Here is a 24,386-nt window from a genome sequence, read left to right as displayed (position 1 = left end):
TTAATTTTAATCAATTGATTTTATACTCTAAGTAGATTTATACCTGTATTTATACTTATCGTTAGCCAGTTTATTCACAACCCTTTCAATGTATTGTCTGGTTTATCAATTTTCTGTTAATTTGGGATTGTCCAGTGTCAATTACAGTAAATTGAGATAGCCAATGATTGCTGTTTTGATCTTAATTGCTCTGGCAAATAATTTAAGTCGTAACTTTCTTTTCTTATTTGCATTTGCACCCGATTGGCTGGGTACGGTATCTAATAGTTAATTTATTGTTCAATTCTTACTCAATGCGACGTAGGTTTGCACGGTTCTAATTGATTTAAATTATGTTATTAGTATTAGTATAGTTTGGGGGCTGTACCTCAATGTTTCCTTTTAGGTTTCTTTGACTTTAACTATTTTCACAGAGTACGTTAATTATCCGTCTTTCTGTTACTATACCCCTGACGTTAACTTAACTTTACCCTCACTCTTATTTTGGCGCAAGTTTAGTCTGACGGCAACTGTGATCATGATCCCGGTCTCCTCATGACTGGGAAATAATCTATTTGTTTGCAATGGGAAGCTCATTTATAGTTAGTTTTTTGGTGTTGCTCATTCAATTCAGTTCAACTACGTTCACAATTTTATTATTTGTATTACAGTGTACTGCACGCACTCGTCACCTTATCTCACTTATTTCCCCATTTGCTACTTATTTATTTTATTAAATGCTATTAACATCTTTACACACTACCTGTTTGGTGCTGTTCTGGATGATCTGTGATTTGTTAATATTGTTGGACGCATAATGCTACTGTTCATTTCAGAAATTGCAAAGTTGCATTTATGCGCAGTGATGCAACTTTCATTCATTTTCTTATTCTACCTTATTAGGTGCCGGATGTCCGGCTGACATGTGGGGATGGTTGAAGAAATCGAACTGGACTTGATTTGGAATGGAGTGGGATGATTTGATCGATCGAGGCAATAGATTTGTCCAATGATCCCGGGTATCTTTATGATACGGGTAACTTGTTGCAGTCTCGGTTGCACTGTGCCACAAGATGGCTTGTGTCGCTAGCTACGGTAATATCACTTATTCTCTTTATTTCCTATATTTTTACATTTTGATTGTGAGCATGACTACATTGGTTATTGAACTACTAGCCTATATGTGGCTTATTTATATGCGATGTCTATAATGTTTGGGTATTCCAGTTCGCTGTGTACCTTGAGATTGCCCAGTGGGAATGCAGCGAACTGGGGAAAATTAATGACGGAATATTTTGGTCTGGATTGCTCAAATGTTTTGCCGGTTGCCTAAGGTGGCACTTCTTTCTTCCTACTCTTTTTTAATATTTGTTTGAGCGGTTGAGTTCTGCATTACTTACTTATTATTAATTAAGTTTTGTTCAATGCTGCAGAGTTTACACGGTTTTTATTGATTATAACATCGGAACACTGTTATCCGCGCCTATCGTGTTATGGTTGTTCACTTTGACAGGGTATGCTAGCTTTTCTACTTCCTTCTACTCTTATAACTTTATAACTTTAGTTCGGCTCTCTCTTTTAAACTTGCCTTCGACATCAACGTTGAGCTGTTTCTGATCGTGTGGCGGGAGGGATCCACCTTAACTGCGACTTGATTTCGGATTCTAGTGCGACTGAAGTGTGGCCTTCTCTGATCAATACGGGACTTGGTCATGCAGCAGGGTTAAATTTGACCTTGACCGCATTTCTGTGGCTTAGCTCACTGCGTTTTGTTTCGTTCCGTTCATTTTGCTTATTGATTCATTAATATTGTTGCATGTTGCGTCCATTTCTCTGATGCATGCTGCTACTATTGAGACTCATTTATGCGAACGTTTCCTTTCTTAACACGATACTCGTTGGCTATATTGTTGTTTTGCTTCTACAGGTACTGGGTGCCCGGTTGACGTTGAAGGATGGTTGAGGTGTTGGATTTGATTTGAATTGGACTGGATTGGGGCGAGCTGCTGGTCGACGATGCCAATAGATTTGACCAGTAATCTCGTGAACCGTTATGATACGGGAACCTGGAAACTTGTTGCAATTTCTGTTGCATTAGGTTACAAGACGGCTTGTGCCGTTGGCTACGGTGATGTCTTTATTCTTTATTCTTTATTCCTTATATTCTTACATTTTGATTGTTAATCTGATTATACTAATTATTGAATTACTAAATTACCTAATTAATAAATTATTAATTTATACGCGGTTTATTTATATATAATGTTTGTAAAGTACTTGTTTCTTGGTTTGTCGTTAACCCTGAGATTGATCAGTGGGTATGCAGCGAACTGGGAATATTAATGGCTGAATATCCTGATCATGATTGTTCGGATGTTTTGCCGGTTGCCTAGGGTGGCACTCTTTGCCTCCCACTTTTCTTAATATTCACTCAAGCGGTTGGGTTTTGTATTTATTATTATTAATTAAGTTTCTATTCAGTGCTGTAGAGTTTGCACGGTTTTGTTGGTTATAACAATTGGGAAACGGTTATTCGCGCCTATCCTCTACTATGATTATTCACCCCGATAGGGTATGCTAGCTATTTGACTTCCTGCTACTCTTATAACTTTGGTTTGGTTTGGTTCCTTCTTAAATTTGCTTTCGACGCCAACGTTGAGCTGATTCCTGTTTGTGTGGCGGGGCGGTGACCCATCCGACTGTGACCGTGTTTTCGGATTCTAATACGGCTGGAGTGTGGCCTTTTCTGATCGATACGGGACTCGGTCGCGTAGCGGGGTTAGACTTGACCTTGGCCGCACCTCTGTGGCCTAGCTCATTGCGTTTTGTCTCGCTCCGTTTCATTTTGCCTTATTGAATTCATTTGTATTGTCGCATGTTGTGTTCCATCTCCTTGATGCATGGTGCTACTCATTGAGACTTATTTACGCGAACGTTTCCTTTCTTGATATGATACTCGTTGGCTATATTGTTGCTTTGCTTCTACAGGTACTGGGCGCCCGGTTATATTGGAAGATGGTTGGAGGGTTTGGATCTGATTTAAATTGGACTGGATTGGGATGAGCTGCTGGTCAGCGATTCCAATAGATTGCTCTACAATCCCGTTAATCGTTATGATACGTGAACCTGGAAACTTGTTGCAGTTCTGTTGCACTGTGCCGCAGGACGGCTTGTGCTGTTGATCACGGTGGTATCTCAGATTCTTTATATTCTTTATATTTTGATCATGAGCATGATTATATTAATTACTTAATTACTAGCTGCTAAATTACTAAATTATTAGTTATTAATTTATACGCGGTTTCTCTATATACGATGTCTATAATGTACTTGGTTTCTCGGTTTGCTGTTAACCCTGAGATTGTTCAGTGGGAATGCAGCGAACTGGGAGAATTAATGGTGAATATTTCTGATTTTGTTTGCTCAAATGTCCTTGCCGTTTGCTTAAAGGTGGCACTCCATTCCTCCTACTTTTATTAACATTTTACTCAAGCGGTTGGGTTTTGTATTTATTTATTTATTTATTTATTTAAGTTTCTATCTAGTGCTCCAGGATCTGCACGGGTTTATTGATTATAATGTTTGAACTGTTACCCGTGCGGATCTTCTATTATGACTATTCACTCTGATATGGCTTCTAGCTATTTAATTTTCTGCTGTTATAACTTTAGTTCGGTTCCCTTCGAAATTTGCCTCCTGTGTCGGCGGCAGGCTGATTCCTGTACATGTGGCAGGCTGGGGACTTACCCTGACTGCAATTGTGTTGTCGGTTTCTAGTGCGGCTGGAGAATGGCCTTTTCTGGTCGATACGGGAATTTGGACTCGCAATGGGGTTAAATTTGATCTTGGCTGCATCTCGGTGGCTTAGCTCACTGCATTTTTCCCTTCTGTTTTGTTTTCGCTTTATTGATTTAATAATATTGTTGCATGTTGCGTTCCACTTACCTTCCTTGATGCGTGCTGCTACTATTGAGATTCATTCATGCGTATGTTCCCTTCTTTGACACGATACTCGTTGGCTACATTGTTGCTTTGCTTCTGCAGGTACCGGGTGCCGGATGACGTATGAAGGATGATTGGAGGGGTTGGATTTGATTTGGATGGGCTGCTGATCAATGAAGCCATTGGATTGGTTCAATAATCCTATGAATCTTTATGATGCGGGAACCTGGAAACCTGTTGCAATCTCTGTTGTATTGTGTTATAAGACGGTTTGTGCCGTTGGGTACGGTTATATCTTTGTTTCTTTATATTCTTTATATTCTTATAATCTGATTATGAACATGATTATACTAATTACTTACTAATTACTAAATTACCAAATTAACAATTTATACGTGGTTTGTGTGCGATGTTTGTAATGTACTTGGTTTCTCGGTTCGCTGTTAACCTCGAGATTGTTCAGGGGGAGTGCAGCGAACTGTGAGAATTAATAACTGAATATATTCTACCTTGATTGCTCAGATATTCTTGCCAGTTGTCTGGGGGGCACTCCTTCCTTCCTACCTTTATCAATATTTTACCCAATCGGTTGGGTTTTGTATTTATTCATTTACTTACTTAATTAAGTTTCTATTTAATGCTTCAGGATTTGCACGGGTTTTATTGATTAACGTTAGAACTGTCACTCGTGCTTCTCTTCTGTTATGATTATTCACTCTGATAGGGCATTCTAGCTATTTAATTTCTGCTACTCTTATAACTGCAGCTCGGACTTTTTCGAAATTTGCCTCCGACGTCAATGTTAAACTGATTCCTGTACATATGGCGGGTTGGGAACTCACCCTAACTACGATTGTGTTCTCGGTCTCTAGTGCGGCTGTAGAATGACATTCTCTGATCGATATGGGAATTCGGACTCGCAATGGGGTTAAATTTGATCTTGGCTGCATCTATGTGGCTTAGTTCATTGCGTTTTGTCCCCCTTTCGGGTCGTTTTCGCTTTATTGAATTCATTAATATTGTTGCATATTGCGTTCCACTTACTTTGATGCGCGTTACTACTTATCGAGATTAATTGTGCGTACGTCCCCTTTCTTGACACAATACTCCTCGGCAGAATATTGCTGCTTTGCTTCTGCGGGTGCCTGGTGCCCGATTGGCATGTTGGGGATGTTTGGGTGGGTTGGATTTATTTTGGGCTGCAGTCATGATTCCTGTTTTGACGTTGCTGAAATTGCCTATCTTGACGGGATTGGGAACTCGGTCTCGCAGCTCAGTTTTGGATTAGTCTTGCTTGTGGTCTGGCTCGTCTCATCCTGTACCGGTTCCATCCATCACTTCGGTTACTGCGTTGCATTGTATGCTCATCAGTTGTTTCATGATGATCCACCTTAACTTACTGACTCCGTAATTTTACTATTATCAACATTTCCGGAATTGTACTACTTGAAGACCAGAAAAGGAATAACGGGCTCATGATGTTGCCTATTTACGGGCTTGTTCAGCTGGTGTTACTCGCGGTAGTGCAGTATTTCATCCCTATCTACTTAAGTATACTGATGATGCAGCTGGGTCGATGCAGTAATCCAAATCCTACATTCGATTACTTGATATACATTCTGAATTTGATCTGTTTGAGGATATGCATTATATTATATTACATTGATTCCTCCTTTTGTTAGCTATCACACTCCCTTAATTAGCTGCCGTTTAATTATAACTCTACTCTATCTCACCCTACATCTTTTATATCTTCTTACCTTTTCTTAATTTTCTTAATTTACAAACTCAATTTCCTTGTCTGATTTGCTCGTATTTAGTGTTCTGGTTGGTATCTATCTATTATTACTTGTTTACTTATCCTTGTATACATTTGCTTATCCGTTTTGATTAATTAAGCCAACTGACTTGGTATTGAATTTAATTTTACTTCTCGTTATGACGATACGCGTTTTAAAATTGACGGCTTGACTGGCTAAGTGTTCAGTGTGACCAATTGATAGGCTATTCATTTGACCATTGGACTTTACTATCGGATTGCACTGCGGTGCTGAGCTTATCTTGGTTGTCCTGTTTGTTCTGGCTGTTCCGGCTGTTCTGGCTAAGTATATACATTGGACCGGATTTGATGCTTTATTTGCTCCTTTATTCGCTATTTTTTGGACTGATTTATTGATCAATATTGTAAGTGGTTCCTAGTTCCTAATTGCTAAACCCTAACCTTGGCTATCAATCACAGTTTCTATTTCTATTCTATGACATGATCTTGGTAATTTGCTGTAACTTATTGGATATGGAGATGGAGTGATCGGGCCAGCGATCTCAGGTTTCCAATATATTCTGAGGTTGGTCTATTATTTATCCTCGTTTTCACCGGTCTTAAATAGAATTACATTGCTACGTTACATTAGTTTACTTATGTTATGCTAGCACTTTGCGCGTTCACCCGTGTACGTAAGTGCTCAGTACCTTCTTAGTTGGTTTATTGGTGAGATGCATCCATGTATTCTCATCCGCTGCTTCGGCTGATTGGCACGGCTTATTTGATTGGTCAAATTGTCAATGTACTGATTCAATCATTCTTTGTGTTGTCTAATACATTCAGATTGAGTTTGTAATGTTTAAGTGTCTGACCTGTGAGGTGACCCTGTTGCAGCTGGGTCGGTCATCTGCCCCTTCGATCATTTTTAGTGTTCTATTCGGCTGGTTGGTTGCTGCTTTGTTGACTTGTTACAATGCATCAACGTAATTATTTAAAACTGACTGTCTTGAGGGGATGCGGTGATATGGCGGTACGATGGGGAGCCATAGCTCGGGATGGCTGAGGACGAGGTGTCTGGGTCGATTATCCATTTAATGAACGATGATCGTGGGGGCGTCGTCCGACTTTGCTTCATCTATCGTACTTTATCTGCGTATCTGTTTCATTTTATCATTGTGTTATATCTATATTATCTGCGCTCACACGATTCTCATTTGCTTATCACTTACTTACTCATTAGCCACTTTGCTATCTATCTACTTACCGGTTCATTGATCTGTTTGTCTAATTTACTCGATTTACCCGATTTATTTACCTTATTAAGTCAGTATTTAATCACTTCAGTCTACTCCCCTATTATTCTTAGGCTTTAGTCAGCTCGATTGCTGTATTTTCTTCATCCTATATTATCTTCTTTTTCACCTGGCTCTGAACCACTTCCTAGACTCTTTCTTTTCTTCGTTTCTTTTGGTGACGTGCTTAGTATTCTTCCCCTTTCTTCTTCCCTTTTCCCTTAACTAGCGAGACTTGATTCTTCTCAGAACTGGTCTGACCTACACTGATATAGCAGGCTGCGTACCTGGATGAGGGTATTTAGGGGCCGCTGTCGCCGGTTGTGGTTGGTGGTCATCCTTGTTGGATGGCGCTGTGTGTCCTCCTGGAGCTGTACGGATGTATGACGGCGAGGGTTGTTATTCACCTACATCTGGTGGCGGAATTGGGTAGTCAGGTGCCTGTGATGATAATTACGGACACCCTGTTAGATGGCTCCATGCTCTCTGCATGTTCCTTGCGTACGGTTGGGCACTTGTGGAGGCAGGTAGAGTGACCTTGCATCCGCATGGTATTTGCTGGGGTTCAGCTTAGGATGATTGGTCAACTCGGTTGCGACCTGACCCGGATTTAATGTTTAACTATCCATCTTATAGTTTTGACTTCGATTCTAATCTTGCTCTCTCTTATTTTTATTCTTTCCCTTTAATGATCTAATTCTAATCAACTAATTTATTGGTGTTTACCACTCGTTCATTCAATTTCAATCTCGACCCTTGATCTTAATTTCGATATAGATCTTGAGCCCCATTCGAGACTTTGCTTGGACTCTGGTATTGGGCTTGTTTTAATCTTGAGTCCGATTCCATTCTGCTACTTATTTACCTTTCTTCTTTATTCGTATCTTTTGGCTCTTCTGACTAGATTTATTATATTCCTTTTATGATTATCATATTAATATCCTGGTTCTATTGCCTCAATTCTGTCGTACTTATATACCATCATATCATATCTCAACGTGATAATTATCCCATGTTAACGAGCCACTTTGAGATTAACTCATTGATGGTTTGTTCGTCCTGCCTTGTGCAGATGTTAGCTTTGTGCTGTCCTCTCCCCTCATTGAAACACTGTAGACAATTTGGGCTTCATTCGGAGGTGCTTTACTTCGCCTTTATTTCCTCTTACCCTTACTGTCATTTTATCCTTACTTTCTACCTCTTACTTTACCTGCTCAGCTGTTCTACTATGACCTACTTTGTGTGCTTTGCCAGATGCCTGTCTTTTAGGCTCTTCTCTTCTCTATGTGTTTACTTAGGCTGTCCTTGTGCTTAGCTTTCGGCCTCGACGACCTTGGGGCCGCCGGGCTCTGGCGTGGTATCTATAGCCTGTCTGTATTCACTGGTTCTTGATGGCCTTGGCGTGATTTGATCCTCAGCTTGGGTGTGGTGAATTATTTGCGATATGTCCTTCTAAATTTAAATTAATAACATTGCCTCGTTCGTAATAACTAATTTAAAAACCATATGGGGAAGGTTTGCGCAGGGCTGTCTTATTGGGCGGTCAGCTGTGCTACTTTCGCAGTCACCGCGTTCTTACGGCATCTGCTAGTGTGTTCGGGAGGGGGGCTGTGGGAGACAGTGTGACCGTGGTATCTTCTAGACCTTGTTGTGCTTACTCTCCCTTCATTGTTTTCTCACTCACAGGCACATTTATTATCCCATTAGTACCTCTTTTCTAATTTGTGGCTCCTATCAGGTTGAGCATGGGTGGAGGGGCGTGCATGGTATCACCTATGATTATGGCGGGTGCCGCGGTCTTTCATTTAAGATTGACATTCATTGTCTTTGGATCATTTAATTATTGAATTCTTTTGTATAACTGACAGTTGTGGCCTAGGACTGTGGACTGCTACCCTTTTGTTTTACCCTTTTGTTTTTTCCACTTGTATTTCATTATCTATTGTATCTGATGTGGTAACGAATCTACTGAGACGAGTTGGTCAATTTGTCTAATCTATTCAAATTTATCTCAGTATTATTGAATGAAGTCCGGGGGCTGTAATTTTGAGGTTGGGGTTGAAATCTTGAAATCTCGAGATTTGTACCTTGGATTTTGTAATTCTGATATTTATAGTTGAAGTGTTATGGCCTACAGTTTATGGCCTGGCCACTGTATCTGGCCACTTCTGTGTTATGCTTAGGTTTGCTTTTTTCCCGGCGGTACTTCCGATGTGTTTTTCCCGACTTGTATTTTGTGTGACCACACATACGTGCTCAAACACTGCTTATTTGATTTGATTTTCTGGTTGGCCACCTTTGATCTTATCTTATGCCAGCCTTGACCTTGATTTCGACTGGGAATTTGACTTGATTTGTATCTAACTTCGATTTTGATTTTGATTAACTTGGACTCTGATCTAGGTTTTGACGTAATTGTGATCTCGATGATGAGCTCGATTTCCGGATTGGCATTAACTTGGCCTCGGCCGTGTTTCCAGCTTTATTTTAACGTTAAATTCTAGTTCAATACTGATTCTGATTACTCTGATCTCTATTCTTTTCATTCTTTTCTTTTCTTTTCATTCTTTTCATTCCATTCGCCTATTCTAACTGCATCCTGATTTGACTGCGGTTAATTTAAGTCATCTTTGCTCATTTTGGTCTGCTGGTCTCAATTTACCTAGTTCTTGATAATGCCGTAATACATTACATGCTGGCTGGGCTGTCTCGCGGCGACGTGTGGGTTGGTGTTGGGCTAGCCGTTGCTCACGGCCGTTTATTGAGAATGTGCTTTTGTTGACGAGACAACGATTTGGTTACCCACTTACTTATTAGTGGTCTTTAATTTACGATTGTTGACAATGATTGTAATCACCTTGTTACTTACGTCACTTATCTTATCCGGTCTGTTTTATCGTTTCTTCATAACACGGTAATTACTCGCCTAATAATTTGCACTACCTAAGTTACTTGATTGTTTAACCTTGAGTTTAACATTCGGGTTCGGGTCTTAGGGACTGTGTTCTCAATTCCGGTACGGCAAATTTTGATTTTCTGAATTTTTGATCTAAATACTGGAATCTGTAAAATCTGTAATTTGCAGAATTTCATACTCTGCGAACGATTTTCAATAATCTATAATGCCAAGCATTGGTGCTTGCTACTTTCGCTCATGATGCGCTTGACTCGTGCTTGCCTGTGTTTTACCGTTTTACCGTATTGCGGTGTCCCAGAATTGATCTGTCTTGTCTTGTCTTGTCTATTCTGTCTATTCTTTTGTATTTGTATTTAAATATTGCTTATCCGATCTTAACTATGATTCTGATTTTGGCTTTGATTTTGACTTCAATTCTATATTAATTCTAAACGCGATTCCGATCCCCTTGTTGATGGGCTGCCCTTGATTATCAAGGAACTGCTAGGGATCGCGGGGTTGCGAGCTCTGCGGGTGGCTCCTGGGTTCTGACGGGCTGCGAGACTCATTACAAAGGGCCCTTGTTGGGGGGTCTCCTGAGAGAGGCTTTTATCATGTTCGGTTGAAGTGGAATTGGTTTCGGAATCGGGAATCCTAAACGGGCAATCTGGGTGGGCGATTTTGACAATATGCAAGCGAGGTCTGTTTTATTGTTGTGTTAAGTTGGCATGTTGGTACTCAGGATCCTGAGGTTGGCTTGCTCTTTGGTTCTTGTACCTACCTCCGCTCGGGGGTCGCGTGCCGGGCTCTCTGTTTCATTGCTACATTTCATTCGTTACCCACTACTTATTTCCTATCGGTAATTGTATTCGGTATAACTTAACTTCCGCGATTAACTTCATCTAATGCTGTGTCACGTCCTGTAACGCATTCTTTAAAATTTCTATTTCGCCACCCAAACTCTTTAAGCCGCTATTTCGCCACCCAAATTCTTTAAACTTATATTTCGCTATACAGATTCTTTAAACTTACATTTCGCGATACAAATTCTTTGAACTTCTATTGCACCATCCAAATTCATCGCTCCGCAAAAATTCTGAGTGAGCAACTCAGCCGGGTCGTCGTACGGCGAGAACGCTGACGATCCGGACGAGGTGGTTCACCCGAATTGCCAAATCAAAAGTCGACCTCATTAATCAATATATAATAACGAGACCAAACCGCCCGCGTACAGACCAACTATAGTACAGAACTCGTATCAGATCAAATTTAGTGCAGACTCAAAAGTGATCGCGACCCGATCACTTTCGTGAAACTCGTTCAGAATCGGCCAGTCCGTTAACGCGAATCCGGATTTAATTCTAACACGCGTACAAAATCCGCAAAATACGACTCTGCTACGGGACCCAGAGACCCGACAGAGCAACTCGTCATTTGTAAAGCACGCGCAAGTTAAGAACTGTACGCAAGACCAATAAACATTTGTTGTGCTCGGAAGTGTGTGAACTTCAATTAAACGTCTACCCTACTGTCTACATCCACCAGGACGACTTATTTCTACAGGTATCCTCGCCCAGCGAAAGGTAAGTAAGAACCTCTACCTAACTAACAACGTAGATTAAATCATACAAAAGTACGCGGAGAACTCAGTGAGAGGGAGAACTTCGCGACATTACAGCTGTGATCCTTTGATTCCATTACATCTAGACCTCGCTTTATTATTTTAATATTGTTTGATACAGTACGATTTTGTATGATCTCACTGAATTTAACTGTGAGCTCGATGGGTTCAGTCGGTACTCTCGGGCCATTTACGATTATTCCGGGTGAATACTGTGTTATCCTAACTTCTATTACGGTTTTATTTTATTCATGTTATTCATTTTGTTTTGATACCGGCTTGAGGAATTAATGTAGTACCTGATTGAATTTTATTTTTGCCTTGGGCTTGCTCAGTTCATTCTGCCTATTTCCGTATGGTGTCATGTATGTTGACGCTGGAGTTAAAGGGCAGCGGTTTGTGCGACGGTACCCGCATTTCTTCAAGTGGTTGCCTTGTGTGGCAGGTCGTTATAAGATTGCCTTCTTCAGGCTTTCCTCTCATCGTACTCTGTTTCTTTTAGTTTGGCTTTGTTAGTTGTCATGGCACTGCCTTCATTAATCTAGCTGCATTATATTTCATACGCGAAAAGTCTATAGTTATATCGCTTCCGAGACCTTCCTAATTATATTCAGGATTGTAGATTCTCTTGTCTCCCTTGCTGCTTTGATTGCATGTTTACAGGCTTCGTCTCTATTGTGTCAGCAAACGGTTGGGGGGGAGGCAACCTTTCTTCCTTTATGGATGTTCTAGCACGATACAGAGCGGTACGGCGTATGGTTAGCTCGGCCTGTGGCTGCGGAGGACATCCGGAGGGTGGCTTATTATTTATTCATTACTTTGAGTCGAGCCTCACTCGGATTTAATTCTCGTTTTGATTATGATCTCGACCCCGATCGCGTGCTATTATAAGATAGATTTCATTCTTGAGTTTGGATTCTATTTAAATTTAATTACATCTGATATCTAATCTCGATTTAACTAATAATTCAATTTGATTAATCCAGTCTGGTCCGCTCTAAGCTATGATCCTGATCTGTTTGGTCCCTCATAATACTTTGTATGTTGGCTCAAGGCGGAAGCGGTTCATGCGTATCGGCTTTGTGTAGATTGTTGTCATCATTACCGTCAGCTGAGGACTGGCATTTTGCTGTATGACTTACAATTGATTAACTAATTGTCTAAGTACTCTATTATTATGTGCAACCCACAGTTATCGTTTACCTACCTATTTTTACCTGCTTTCGGTGCATGATATACATGGGGACTGCGCGTCTAGTGGGCCTGGTTATCTGGTTTATTTAACCGTTCAAATTTTAGGATGCAACGTTTTAGGCTGAAATCTCTAGGTTTGTTTAATTCTCGGATTAATATTGGAAACTTATTTTGAAATCATAATAATTCTTCAATTAGGGTTGGGAATTTAATCCAGAATCAATAATTCCGAGTATTCATGTTGAGCACCTTCACTTTGTGTTGCTCGGGATTAGGCCTATATTGATCTTGCTATGCTTTATGTCAATGATCCGTGATCCGATCTGTTTGTTATACTTCCATGCATGGATATTTTAGGATTACTTATTTGATTGTTTGCCATGTGGTTGATTTCATTTTGATCTTGATTATGATTTTAGCTGGTTATAATCGCGATTCCGATTACAATCCTGACTGCAATTCCTGCCTCTGTCCTAATTCCGTTTAGGGTTCGAATCTTAATCGGCCCGATGCCGATCTTGATTTCGATGCTTGTTCCGATGCTAATCATGGTTTCAATTTTGGTTTTGATTTTATGTTGGTATGGTTTTAGTTTGATTCTCAAATTTTTAGGTAACTCTGATACCGTTTCATTGGGCTGTTCTTTTTTTTTATTCCTTATTTATTGGATTAAGATTTGCGGTGATCCTGATCTGATTCAGATTTGTTGTGTTTATTTATTCATTCTCACTTACTTCCCGCTTATTTTGCTTGTTGATCTTGATCTCGTTGATGCAAGCATAGTTTCTCGTCAGCTGTATTTTTCTCCATAATTGTATCTGTAGATATGCCGATGCAGGGTCGGCTCTACTTACGGTTATGAGAGATGATTGATGGATGGGCAATCGAAGGGCGGGGTCTGGGGGATCGACATTCTGCGGGCGATGGAGGGGAAAGAGAATCCGCGCTCGTGCGGCCTACCCGTGGTCCTGGGTAGGAGAAATTCTATTTCTGAACTCGTATATTCATGGTCGGGCGGGAAGTCGGCAGTTTGGGGGGTTTGCGTTTTGCGTTTGCGTATTGCGCGCTGGCTGCAAGTAGCAAGCAGTTGAAAAGGGTGTCGCGTGCATTCTCCTTGCGACTCTTGTGAGCTTGTGTTTGCTTTTAGTGTTGCAGTCGATGTGATTATTTGAAATATTGAAATATTGTTGGACACTCTCTAGCATTGTCATACATTGCCATTGCGATTGCCCTTTGCCCTGTGCTCGGTGTTTGTCGTTCGGTGGTGATTGACTGGCTGTCGTTATCGTTATCACCATTTTACATCAACATTTGCACTGCACTGACATTGACATTTTTACTCTGTATACAATATACAATAGTGCTGCTTCCGGTTTTGAAAGGATACGTACCTGCATATTTACGCTGTATATTTACGTTGGTATTACGTTGGTATTTGCATTAGCTTGCTGCCATATATAACAGTGCTACAGGTGCATGACTCTGCGCAATTTGCGTGGCTGTGTTACGTGAATTGCTAGTCGAAGTGACACGTGATTGTTTTATTGTTTTGAACTATACAAGTTTGTTGTTATCGCTATTTACTGTACGAATTAGCGGCTCACTGTCTTGATATGGCAAGTTCGGGAAAGGACAAAGTTAATAAAGTGGACCTTGAAGGTCTCAATGAGATCTTCAACATTGAATGGTCGGATTCCGGTAGTGGCAGTGACTTCGGTGCTGGGATGGTGCATGGTTCTCCGGCTCCTCCTTTACTATTGCCTTTGCCACGCGACGCTGGTACTAATAAAAGTACCAACGAAGGCACTGATGGGGGTGCAGGGGAGGCAAAAAGGCATAAGGTCGGTGACACTTGGGGAAATAAGAAAGGTAAAGGAAAGAACAAGGAGGTTCACAATGCCATTCCTTCGCGGAATGCTTTGCCTATCCCTGCGGTAACGGCCTCGGCTGCCCATAGCTTCGCTGACCCGGGGAGAAGGAGGGGAACAATTCTTGGTCCGGTTATCAAAAGGTGCGACGTACTCTTTCCCCCACGCTCTGATAAGGGTACTGCTGGCATCACCGTTGCAGCCGCGCCTGCTTTAACCAACAACCGGCTGGACAATCGTGCTGGACCAAGTGGAAGAGTACAGCACCAACCTATGCTATCCTTACCAGCGCCGACATTAAGAAAGCTTAAAGCATTGTCTGAATGCTCGTCGACTGGAGCGGCTTCGACATCTATTGCTGCGCCCGCGATAGTGCCAACACCAGCAAAGCCATCTATGTGGGGGCCTGTGTGGGGGCCTGCAGCGGCAGGCACATCTGGAGCTGCGCAGGTTCCGGTAGGGTCAAGGACGGCTAAGGCTCGCAACCTGCCGAGAGCCGCTGTAAACCCTGTGGGTCCTTCGGTACTGTTGGACAGACCCCCTGTCGCATTTATCGAAATCTTGGATGAAGATTACGAAGAGGATTTCGATTTACCTCCAGCACATAGAGCTACGTCCTCGGGCGATGGAAAGGGAGAAGGGGTCAAAACGGTAATTAACACAAAAACGGCAACAACGACCATCAGAGGGAAGACGACTACCACTGTGGCCGGTACTGGACCTGTCAGTGCTACGGGTGGTACCAGTTTTGCGTGTGCAACAAACGATCCGTTTGACGGTGGACTAGATCGCGGTCATGAGTTTGGATATGGATATGGCTACGGACGTGCTCGCGTTGGTGGCGTGACCGGAAAAAGCTGGAATCAAAATCAAAATAAAAACAATTATAACAATTATAATATTGTTACAAAAGGGATGAATGAGGGTGAGAATGATAATGAGAATGGGGTGAATGAGGATGGTGATAATAGTAATAATAATTATAATAATGATGCTGACAAGAATGATAATGTTGATGGTAGCATTAATGTAGATAGCGTGGTCAATGTCAATGCCAATGCTAATGTAATGCGTGAGGGGTATGGAAATAGGGTTGCAAGATTGACAGAGCCCACCCAGATGGATGTGCCACAGGAAATCGCGGTAGAAGACGATGGGATTTTAGAGACTGGGCGCAAGTCTGTGGTGCGGGTTACTTGCAAAGAGAAGGGGTACGGGTACGTCGAGACCGTGCGTACAATTAAGATCAATGCTGGTATGTATATTGGCGAAAATAGTGTGGAAGGTATTCGCCGGGCTAATGACGGAACGATCTTGTTCACCTTTGCAGCTGGTAAGAGGCATCTGGCTTCGGAATTTATCAATAGAATTGAAACTAGATTTGGCCGTGGCTGGAAGGCTTCCTTTAAATATAAATTCGTGTCAATGGAAATCCTGTAAGTTGACCCAACCCTGGGGGCTGAGGAGGTGCTGAGCGTTGTCAGAAGTGCGGTGGGCGTAGAAAACGATGGTAACAGGGTTATCCGATCCGTGAGCTCCGGACTCGACCGTGATGGCAGCCTCCGCGTTAAATTCCTATGTGAAGAAACCCTGTCGCAGCGAGTTTCCGGGCTGAATGGTTTACGGGTTGGATGGAGCGTCGCGCGTATTAGGCGTTGTGAGGAAGCGTGGGGAAAAAATAAGGACGATAACGATGAGCGTGATTATGATGAAAGAATTCTGACAACCTCTGCGGTTTCTATACGTGATGAAGGAACAGTTGGAAGACGAGTCGATTCTAGGGGGAAATCTTGGCAACGGCGACGCGCTACGAGGTCGTTTCGATAATCAACGGATGTTTAGTTAATTATTATGGCTGAATTGACTGGTTGATTTGCGTTGCATTGACTATTGACTGGCTGCAGTTTATATGTTGTGCCGCGGTATCATGTTTCTCTGTCATAATATCGTTTGTTATCATTAACATTGCTTATTATATTTTATTGTTATGTTATTGTTGTTACACTTGCTTTTTACATTTTATATTTAATCATATCTTATCATACCATGATATATCATATCTCATTATTATATTATACTACTACCATATTTTATTTTTGTTATGTTACCACTCTTGTACCTTGTACTGTATCTTATACTACTATGATTATATTATATTTTATATCACATTTATGTATCCATATTATACTTATATTGCTATACTACATTATACTAGTTTATGTTATATATTATGCTTGCCCTGATTGTCCTCACTATCCCTTATTACCATCACTTAGGTGTCATTTAGGGGTTGTTGAACAATGTCGTATTTATGGATTATTTTGGGGATCTACTTAACTTTAACTCATATAAATTCTTTGGTACATTTATTATCCTGCGGACCGTGATTGTATGTTTTTCACTCATCCACATTTTATTATTGGTACTACTGTAGCTTTACGTTCTGCTTTTGCTTCATTCATTATGCCTTAGTTGATTGTTGTACTTGCTATTCCCCTGGTAAATTAATGCTATTTTCCCTGGTAGGTGATTCACATGCACTGCTTGTTGGATTCGGGTAATTCTGCCATCCTGTTATCTATTAAGCTGGCTTAATTGGGGATTGCGTTGGCGGAAAAGTATTAGTGTAATTGAGATGCTTTGACTCCAGGCTTAAGTCTTGCTGCTGTTTGCGTTGAGGTATTGTCGCATTGACTTATTGGGTGGGTGGTATGATTGAGGTAATGATTAGGGTTAACGCTCCATATTGCTCACATTGTTATTTTTAATCACAGGTTGTTTTTTCCCTTTAAATTTGAATAAGTATACCTTGTATCAATAAATGATTTCCTAAGGATTTCTCTCTCTTGTTGCACGCGGTTTTGCGGGCTGTGACAATGTAATTCTTTCTCCTCCTATTCTGCTATGTATTCTAATTTTCAATAATTTACTATTTACCATTTGTTCTATCCTTTTATCCCTTGCTGTATACCTAAGATGTTGTCGGAGTCTGCCCTTTTGGATGCTTCTTCTTTTTGCCTATTTGTCCATCTTATTGCTCAACACGCGCAGGTGCTGTCTGCTATTTATCCTTTTGCTTACCTAGTTTGATCAATGCGATTTACTTTAATTAACTTAGTAACTAATTTATGCTTCGTGTGATGGAGTATTACTCAATTTACTATAATTACAGGTTCCACTGACTTGTCCGTTTTTGATATGGAGGATTTTGGTATTCCACAATTCTCTTCGTGAAGCGAGCCATCCTTGTGGCTTATCTTGATTGTTCCTGCTGTTCTACTGGGTGGCTGGTCGCCCATTTGCTATACGTTCATGGTCTGAATATTTGGTAGATTACTAATTAATTAGTAGTTATTGTCCATCTTACCTGGGGTCTTACCTTATCTTGAACCCTCTCAAGGACTAACTCCTTGTTGTGAGGCAGATTGCTCGTTCAATTCGGTATTGGGTGATGGTATAGATTATGGATTTGGAAGCCCAGGAATGTAAATAATTCTACGACAAGCTAGGTAATGTTTGTATTCGTATTTATTATTATTAATTGTTACGATTACAGAGGTAACTCTTTTCTCTCTCATTCATTTATTCATTTATTCAACCATGTGTTGGTAGTAATATTTGGTATCATTGCGGTTGGTAAGATTTGAGCAGGGTTGAAGACTGGATATTGGGGGCCTCGTATGACTTTTCTGGTGCGTTGAGTTAGCTGATTTAATGGTTTAATGGCGCTGGGAATTCAATAAAGAGGGAGATGATGGGCTTAAATTTGGTTTTCTCTAAATACCAGGATAAGTTATGCCTGTCTGCGGCGGACTCGACGACGGGGTGGTACAAGGTTACCTAGTTCTCGTGCGCGACCTATACTCTCCTTCTTCTTCAAAATGTCAGCCAAATACGTTAATAATGGGGTTCGCCTGTTTTCGTCTAGAATACAGTCTACCAAAGTTTCAGGATATAATACTCCTACTTCCATGATCACGCGCGTGCGTTCGGCGGCCCATCGCTCACAATAAAACACGGTGTGCTCTGCATCGTCAATTACAGGGGGGTTGCAGAACCAACAGTATGGGGTGCTGTTGCGTTTAATCCAATATAGAAATGAGGAAAAACACCCGTGGTTAGTTAAAACTTGGGTCAAGTAATAGTTCAGATGTAATGGTCCACCTCCTTTTACCCACTTCTCTATATTGGGGATTAAGCGGCGAGTCCATGCGCCATGACGTGCATTGTTCCAGTGGTGTTGCCAGGTGGCATAAGTTTCTCTCTTCACGGCCGCTACATACTCGTTATGTTCGTCTACAGTTTCGGCTTCAAAACCAAACAACCTGCTACGCACGTGCACGACCAGGTGCCAGGGCAGACAGCCGGTTATGACTGTCAGGGCATCGTGCGATGCAGTTCGATATGAACGGGCGACACGTATTAAGCCGAGTCTTTGGGTTGGCATAACAAGACGTGTCATGTTTTTATATTTCAAGGCCTCGTGCCATACCGGGGCGGCGTATAGCACGATCGATTCCATAACGCGATAATATAGTATGCGAGGACTATATCCCCCTCTGCGAAGGTTTGGTAAAAGCCACGATAAATGTTGGGCTACTTTTGTGGCTTTATCAGTAACCCTTGACAAATGGCTACGGAATATTCGGTTGTTATTGAATAACACGCCTAAGTATCGCATTGAGGAGATGGTCTTTATTACGAACGATTCGTGTTGTAGGAGCAGACCGGCGGGTATTCTGCGGCCGGTCAGGAGGATGGCCTCGGTCTTATGAGTTGCTAGGGTTAAGCCGTTTTGGAGGTACCATGCACCGAGCCTTCAGAGTGCCTCTTCGGCTATTTCGCGTATTTTGTTTAAGGCTGCTATAATTATTAGAGCAAGGTCGTCCGCGAATGCGATGGTAGTCACGTTACGAGGTAATACAACTTCTAGTATCGAATCATAAGCTAAGTTCCACAGGAAGGGTCCTAGAACTGATCCCTGCGGGACACCAGCGAAAACTTCCTGCTCTATCCACGTGCCATCTGGCATGGTGGTACCTATGAATCATACCTATGAAACATTGCTATTAGCAGGGGAGGGAAGTTGCGACGGCGTGCTGCTAATATTATATTTTCTCAACGGACAGTATTAAATGCGTTTTTTACATCTAAACATATCAGTAGGCAATGATTCCCAAAATTACGAGCGCGGTCCCATTCGGTAATTACTACTTTCATGGCTTGCATAGTTGATCGCTTTTTGCGAAAGCCGAATTGCTGAGGGGATAAATCTCCGAAATTTTTAACAGCCTCTTCTAGAAGTTCGCGTAGGGCATACTCAAAACCTTTGCCGAGATTTGACAGCATGCAGAGGGGACGTAGATCTGAATATGAATTAAAGGGCTTCCCAGGTTTGGGTATGAGGACCAATCGACCAACCTTCCAGGAATTTGGGAAATATCCTAGTCGATAGCATGCGTTAAATAAATCACGTATCCATTCAGGGGCCAATTTCAATATGGGACGAAGGGCCTCCCCGGTTATTCCGTCGCGGCCGGGTGCTTTCCCTCGGGATACCTTGCCAAGGGCTTCGGCTGCATCGCGAGCGCTGAATGGGAAAGGTATACGCGGATCTTGGATTGCGTCGGGAAACGGTCTCACGAATTGTTGGCTAGGGCGTGAACTAGCTGTTGCCTCCGGTTGGTTTGCTGAATGAGGGGCGGGTAAGCCTGTAAAGGCGGGTTGGCCTGGGTTGTACCAGCTGGGGCCGGGCTGGGGACTAAGTGATCGGCTTTGGGCGGTTGGGGTACGGATTGACCCGCTGGCTGGCCTGGCACTATGGGTTGTGGGGGTGGGTGGTGGTGTGGTAGCTGAATGGGCTATCTCGACTGTGGGCGTTACGGGGGGATCAGTTACGAATAACTGAGACACGGCGGATCTGAACTCAGTTTCGTTTAAACGCATCAGTGGGGTCTTTCCCTTTAATCGGTTCATTACTCTCTTATAAGGTTTTCCCCATGGATCGCGAGCTACTTCGTTTATCATCTCGGTCCACGAGGCATCTTTGCCTTGGCGGATTGCTTTGATCAATGTGCGACGATCGGATACCATGTTTTGGTGTAAAGGGTGTCCTGGATTGATTAATATATTGCTACTGTTGTTCGACATACGGGTGGCGGTACGCCGCCATTTTGCTTGCGATCTCGCGGCGTTCAATCTTAGTTTCGATATTTCCTTGCTCCACCAGGTCACGTATCTTCGCTTTCTGGTGGAATTGTTGGATTTTGATATTCGCGCCGTTGCATACCACGATTCTAGTTCTGCTATGGCGGCGTCTATACTAGCGGTATCATCAAATATGAAAATGGGTTGTTCACGAATCCAGAGCTCAGTTTCCGGTGGAAGGGACAGATTACTCTTAATTATTGAAATCCACGCTTCCTTGTCGGGAGGGCCATACTGGGTATTCCAGGCGGAATTCATTGAGGAGGACTCGAAGGCGCTTGTTGCGGAAAAGCGATGTACTAGATAGTTGTGATCAGAACCGGTGTATTTTCTGGACACAAATGACTTCTTTAGGCGAGATTTTAATGTACGACTACATGCTATTGCATCTATTCGCGATTGCTGGTGATTTCTGATGAATGAGGGGCCTCCCTTGCTATTTACAGGTATTAGACCCGTCTGTTCGCAGACACGAAGCAACCTATGCCCGCGCGCATCGGTGCGATCCGAACCCCATTGTACTGAACGGGCGTTGAAATCTCCGGATATTATCGTGGGCTTGCGTGACGACGTGATTCCGGCTGTTAAGCCATCTAATTGACCTTCGTATGTGGCCATGGTTAGGGAGGGGGAAAAGTAGCAGCCTAGTATTACAAAGTCGCAGGTTTCTAAACCAATACAGCCGTCGGAGGTATGTATCCTACGTACCATACCCAGTTCGGCTGACGGCGGTGTTCTCTGCACATACCAAATGCTTAGGGTTCCGCTTGGGTCGGTGTGCCAATCTGGTAGGGGGCGATATGGCTCGCTGACCACTACAATGTCGGCACGGTAGTCGTGCACGGCCTGCCATAGGACATCTTGCGCTGCGCGACAGTGGTTTAGATTTGCCTGTAGGATAGTGAAGGCGGACATCGCTGTTCGTTGCTTCCTGTCAATTGAATTGGGATATTAGTTTTAGTGATGTGGTGGGTCGTGCATATTATACTATCATATTTATTATTATTTTTCTTGTTTTATATTCTGCATTTATTAACTACGTATACTAGGTCCATGTGACTATTCTTTAAGTAATTAAACGACTCAATGCATTACCTGGTATGGGGCAAGAATTTCTAATTCTCTTGTGCGGTTTCTCTTTCCTGTCTCTGCTGCTTCCCCTTCTCTTGGTCTCTTTCCTTTCGGTAGATCTTTAATATCTCCTTGCAGCTCCTATGCGGCATGATTGCATAAGTATTCCGTAGTATTCCGTATTTAATGTTCAAAGGATTATTTCTACTAGTATTTATCTGGCTGTACGAACAATTTCTACTGCAACGAGGTTGGAATGTGTAGGATATTGGGGACACAATGGGGTGGTTGTATTTGATGCTAGCTATGGTTATATTATTCGTTACTGACCAATGGTTGGGGATATGAACGTTCCTTTCGTCAATATACTTACTTGAAGCAAATCCAAGGATGTGTAATGTAAATCAATTTGATGAATGTTTGTTCAGGTTTGACGAGTGTTCTCTGACGATGGTTCCACGAGGAGAGAGCTGCCAAGTTTTTACAAGATGGATGAACGGTGCAGTTAATCTCTTGGTATGGGATTGGCTGGCGTGCTCGTCTCGGGTTATGGTGGGAGAATTGGGCGTGGCGAGTGGCGAGCGGGGAATGCTGCGTAAGCGTGACCTGAGTTCCTTGTTCTTGTTCCCTCAATAATTAATAGCGTACTCTTGATTATCAGCTTAATTACAAGCCTACTTCTTCTCACCATGCACCCTGCAATATTGCTGCTGCATTTATTATTGGACGCTTCGAATTGAGCTGCTCGAGTCGGATAGCGGCATGCCTTTTAACTGATAACTGATACTCGATTTGATAGGATTCATCTAATGTGATTGTATGATTAGGAATTGAGGGTTGAGGTTTAAATGAATATATGTGTACTACTTGTATTTCTTGATTATATGTTGGATGTTTATTGGCGCACGTACATTTATTCTATTTTACATTGATATTCACACGTCACTCTTAGCCACTCTTATTGGCTGCTGTAACTTCCTTAATGGACTTACCGTCATTATAATAGCTGGAATGATTTATGTTCTCTGCGACTCTATTCATGTAGTGGTCGCGTAATCGCAATACTTGATTTAGAAGTCTAAAATTGGTTAATTAATTGGTTTATCGATTATGCAGCAACCCCACCTACATTATGCTGATGTCCGTTGTTTCTGATACTAGTTTATGATTGTCTACATCGGCCTGTTGACACTCTTGTTTTACTAGCGTAACGTTATGATTGTTGTTTAAATATTAATGAGTCTTAGGCACCTACACCCTTGTTTCAACCTGCAGTAAACATACACACGCTTTATCGGGTTACTTCAAGTACTACAATTCTTAATTAATTGACTGGTTGATTGCCTCTTCCTTGTCCTTGGACTGCCTGTCATTCGAGCTGTACAGGGTGGGGGTCCGAGTGCGATGGTGGTGGTAGGTTTTATATTTTTATATTTTTATATTTTTAAGACCGTAAATACTTGAGTACTTTCAGCTGCCCCTTAGATGCTGGTAAACTATATTTCCTGTATTTAAAGCGGCACCCTCTTTATATACGGTACTCGCTGTTATCTGCCATCATTGTTTTATGCCTACATGGTTTTGAATGTCGGAGTTGTGGTGGCTCTGGATTTCAACTTCAGAGCTTTTGATCTAACATAGGGCATTAAAATGTCTTTATTAGCTTTTGTGGTAAAGGTTCATTATTATTGGCTGATATAGATTGGGGGGAATGGTTGCTATTTTACCATACATACCATTATGTTCTTCTTTCTGAACTGTCTCATTAGCTGACGAATCTAATTCCTTCTTCGTTCGTTTCTCTCTTTCCTTCCTCATAAGATTGAACATACTCACTCAATCTATTCACTCACTCAATCATCGTACCTTGTTATACGCCTCCCCAGGTAGTCGCTTAAAGCGGATTCTCTGAGTGATTCTGCCTCTCTTGTCAACGCAGGGTCCCTTACGAGTTAGTGTTCGCCACGCCAACTCTTTCGAGTTTTTTCTACCCGGCCTATTTATAACCATCTCACTTTGGGTGTGTGTATTTTGTTACATGGCTGTCCTGCTTCTTGGATTCAAAGTTGCTGCGGCAACTAGTTCTCTCTACTGTGTGTTGATGATCTTCTCACTGTATCCGGATGTTGGCTGAAATTTATGTAGGTAATATCGTCTTCATAGACTAGGTGTGTTGTTACTTTACCTTATGATTACTAATTTTACTCCGAATCAAATTAGCTTCCTGGCTTCTACTCGATTGATTCTGTGTTAGTAAGAAAATATGGGTATTTGCATGTTTTCATGTATATGTATTTGTGGGATTAATGCATTATCGCCTAGTTGAGTACTGTACATCTTACATTTGTAACTACTTCCTTCAGTTGGTAAGTTGGTAATTTGGGCGGAGATGTTCCTGGTTACACCTTTTGTGGTCTATCCTGAGAGTGCTCTGCAAAGTGTCTGGACGTCTGTCTGAAATCCAGTAAACTACTTGGTTAACTTAACCTTTCTTTGGTGGTATGGTGTTTCCTGTTTTTCTCTATTAAGTCGTTCCTGTACTTAAGGTTAGCTG

At 41.9% G+C, this 24,386-nt stretch overlaps 1 protein-coding gene across 1 annotated transcript; it reads right to left on the bottom strand.

The window, feature by feature from the left end:
- Window positions 1-19,672: 19,672 nt before the first annotated feature.
- On the bottom strand, window positions 19,673-21,379 carry LOC114881158. The gene has a single exon (XM_029197857.1). It carries the CDS (start codon window positions 21,377-21,379, stop codon window positions 19,673-19,675), a length of 1,707 nt encoding a protein of 568 aa, XP_029053690.1.
- Window positions 21,380-24,386: the final 3,007 nt, after the last annotated feature.

This window comes from Osmia bicornis, chromosome 1 (genome assembly GCF_907164935.1).
Source record: "Osmia bicornis bicornis chromosome 1, iOsmBic2.1, whole genome shotgun sequence".
NCBI lineage: Eukaryota > Metazoa > Arthropoda > Insecta > Hymenoptera > Megachilidae > Osmia > Osmia bicornis.
Note: the sequence above shows the minus strand (reverse complement) of the source record. Positions and strands in the feature narration are given on the sequence as shown.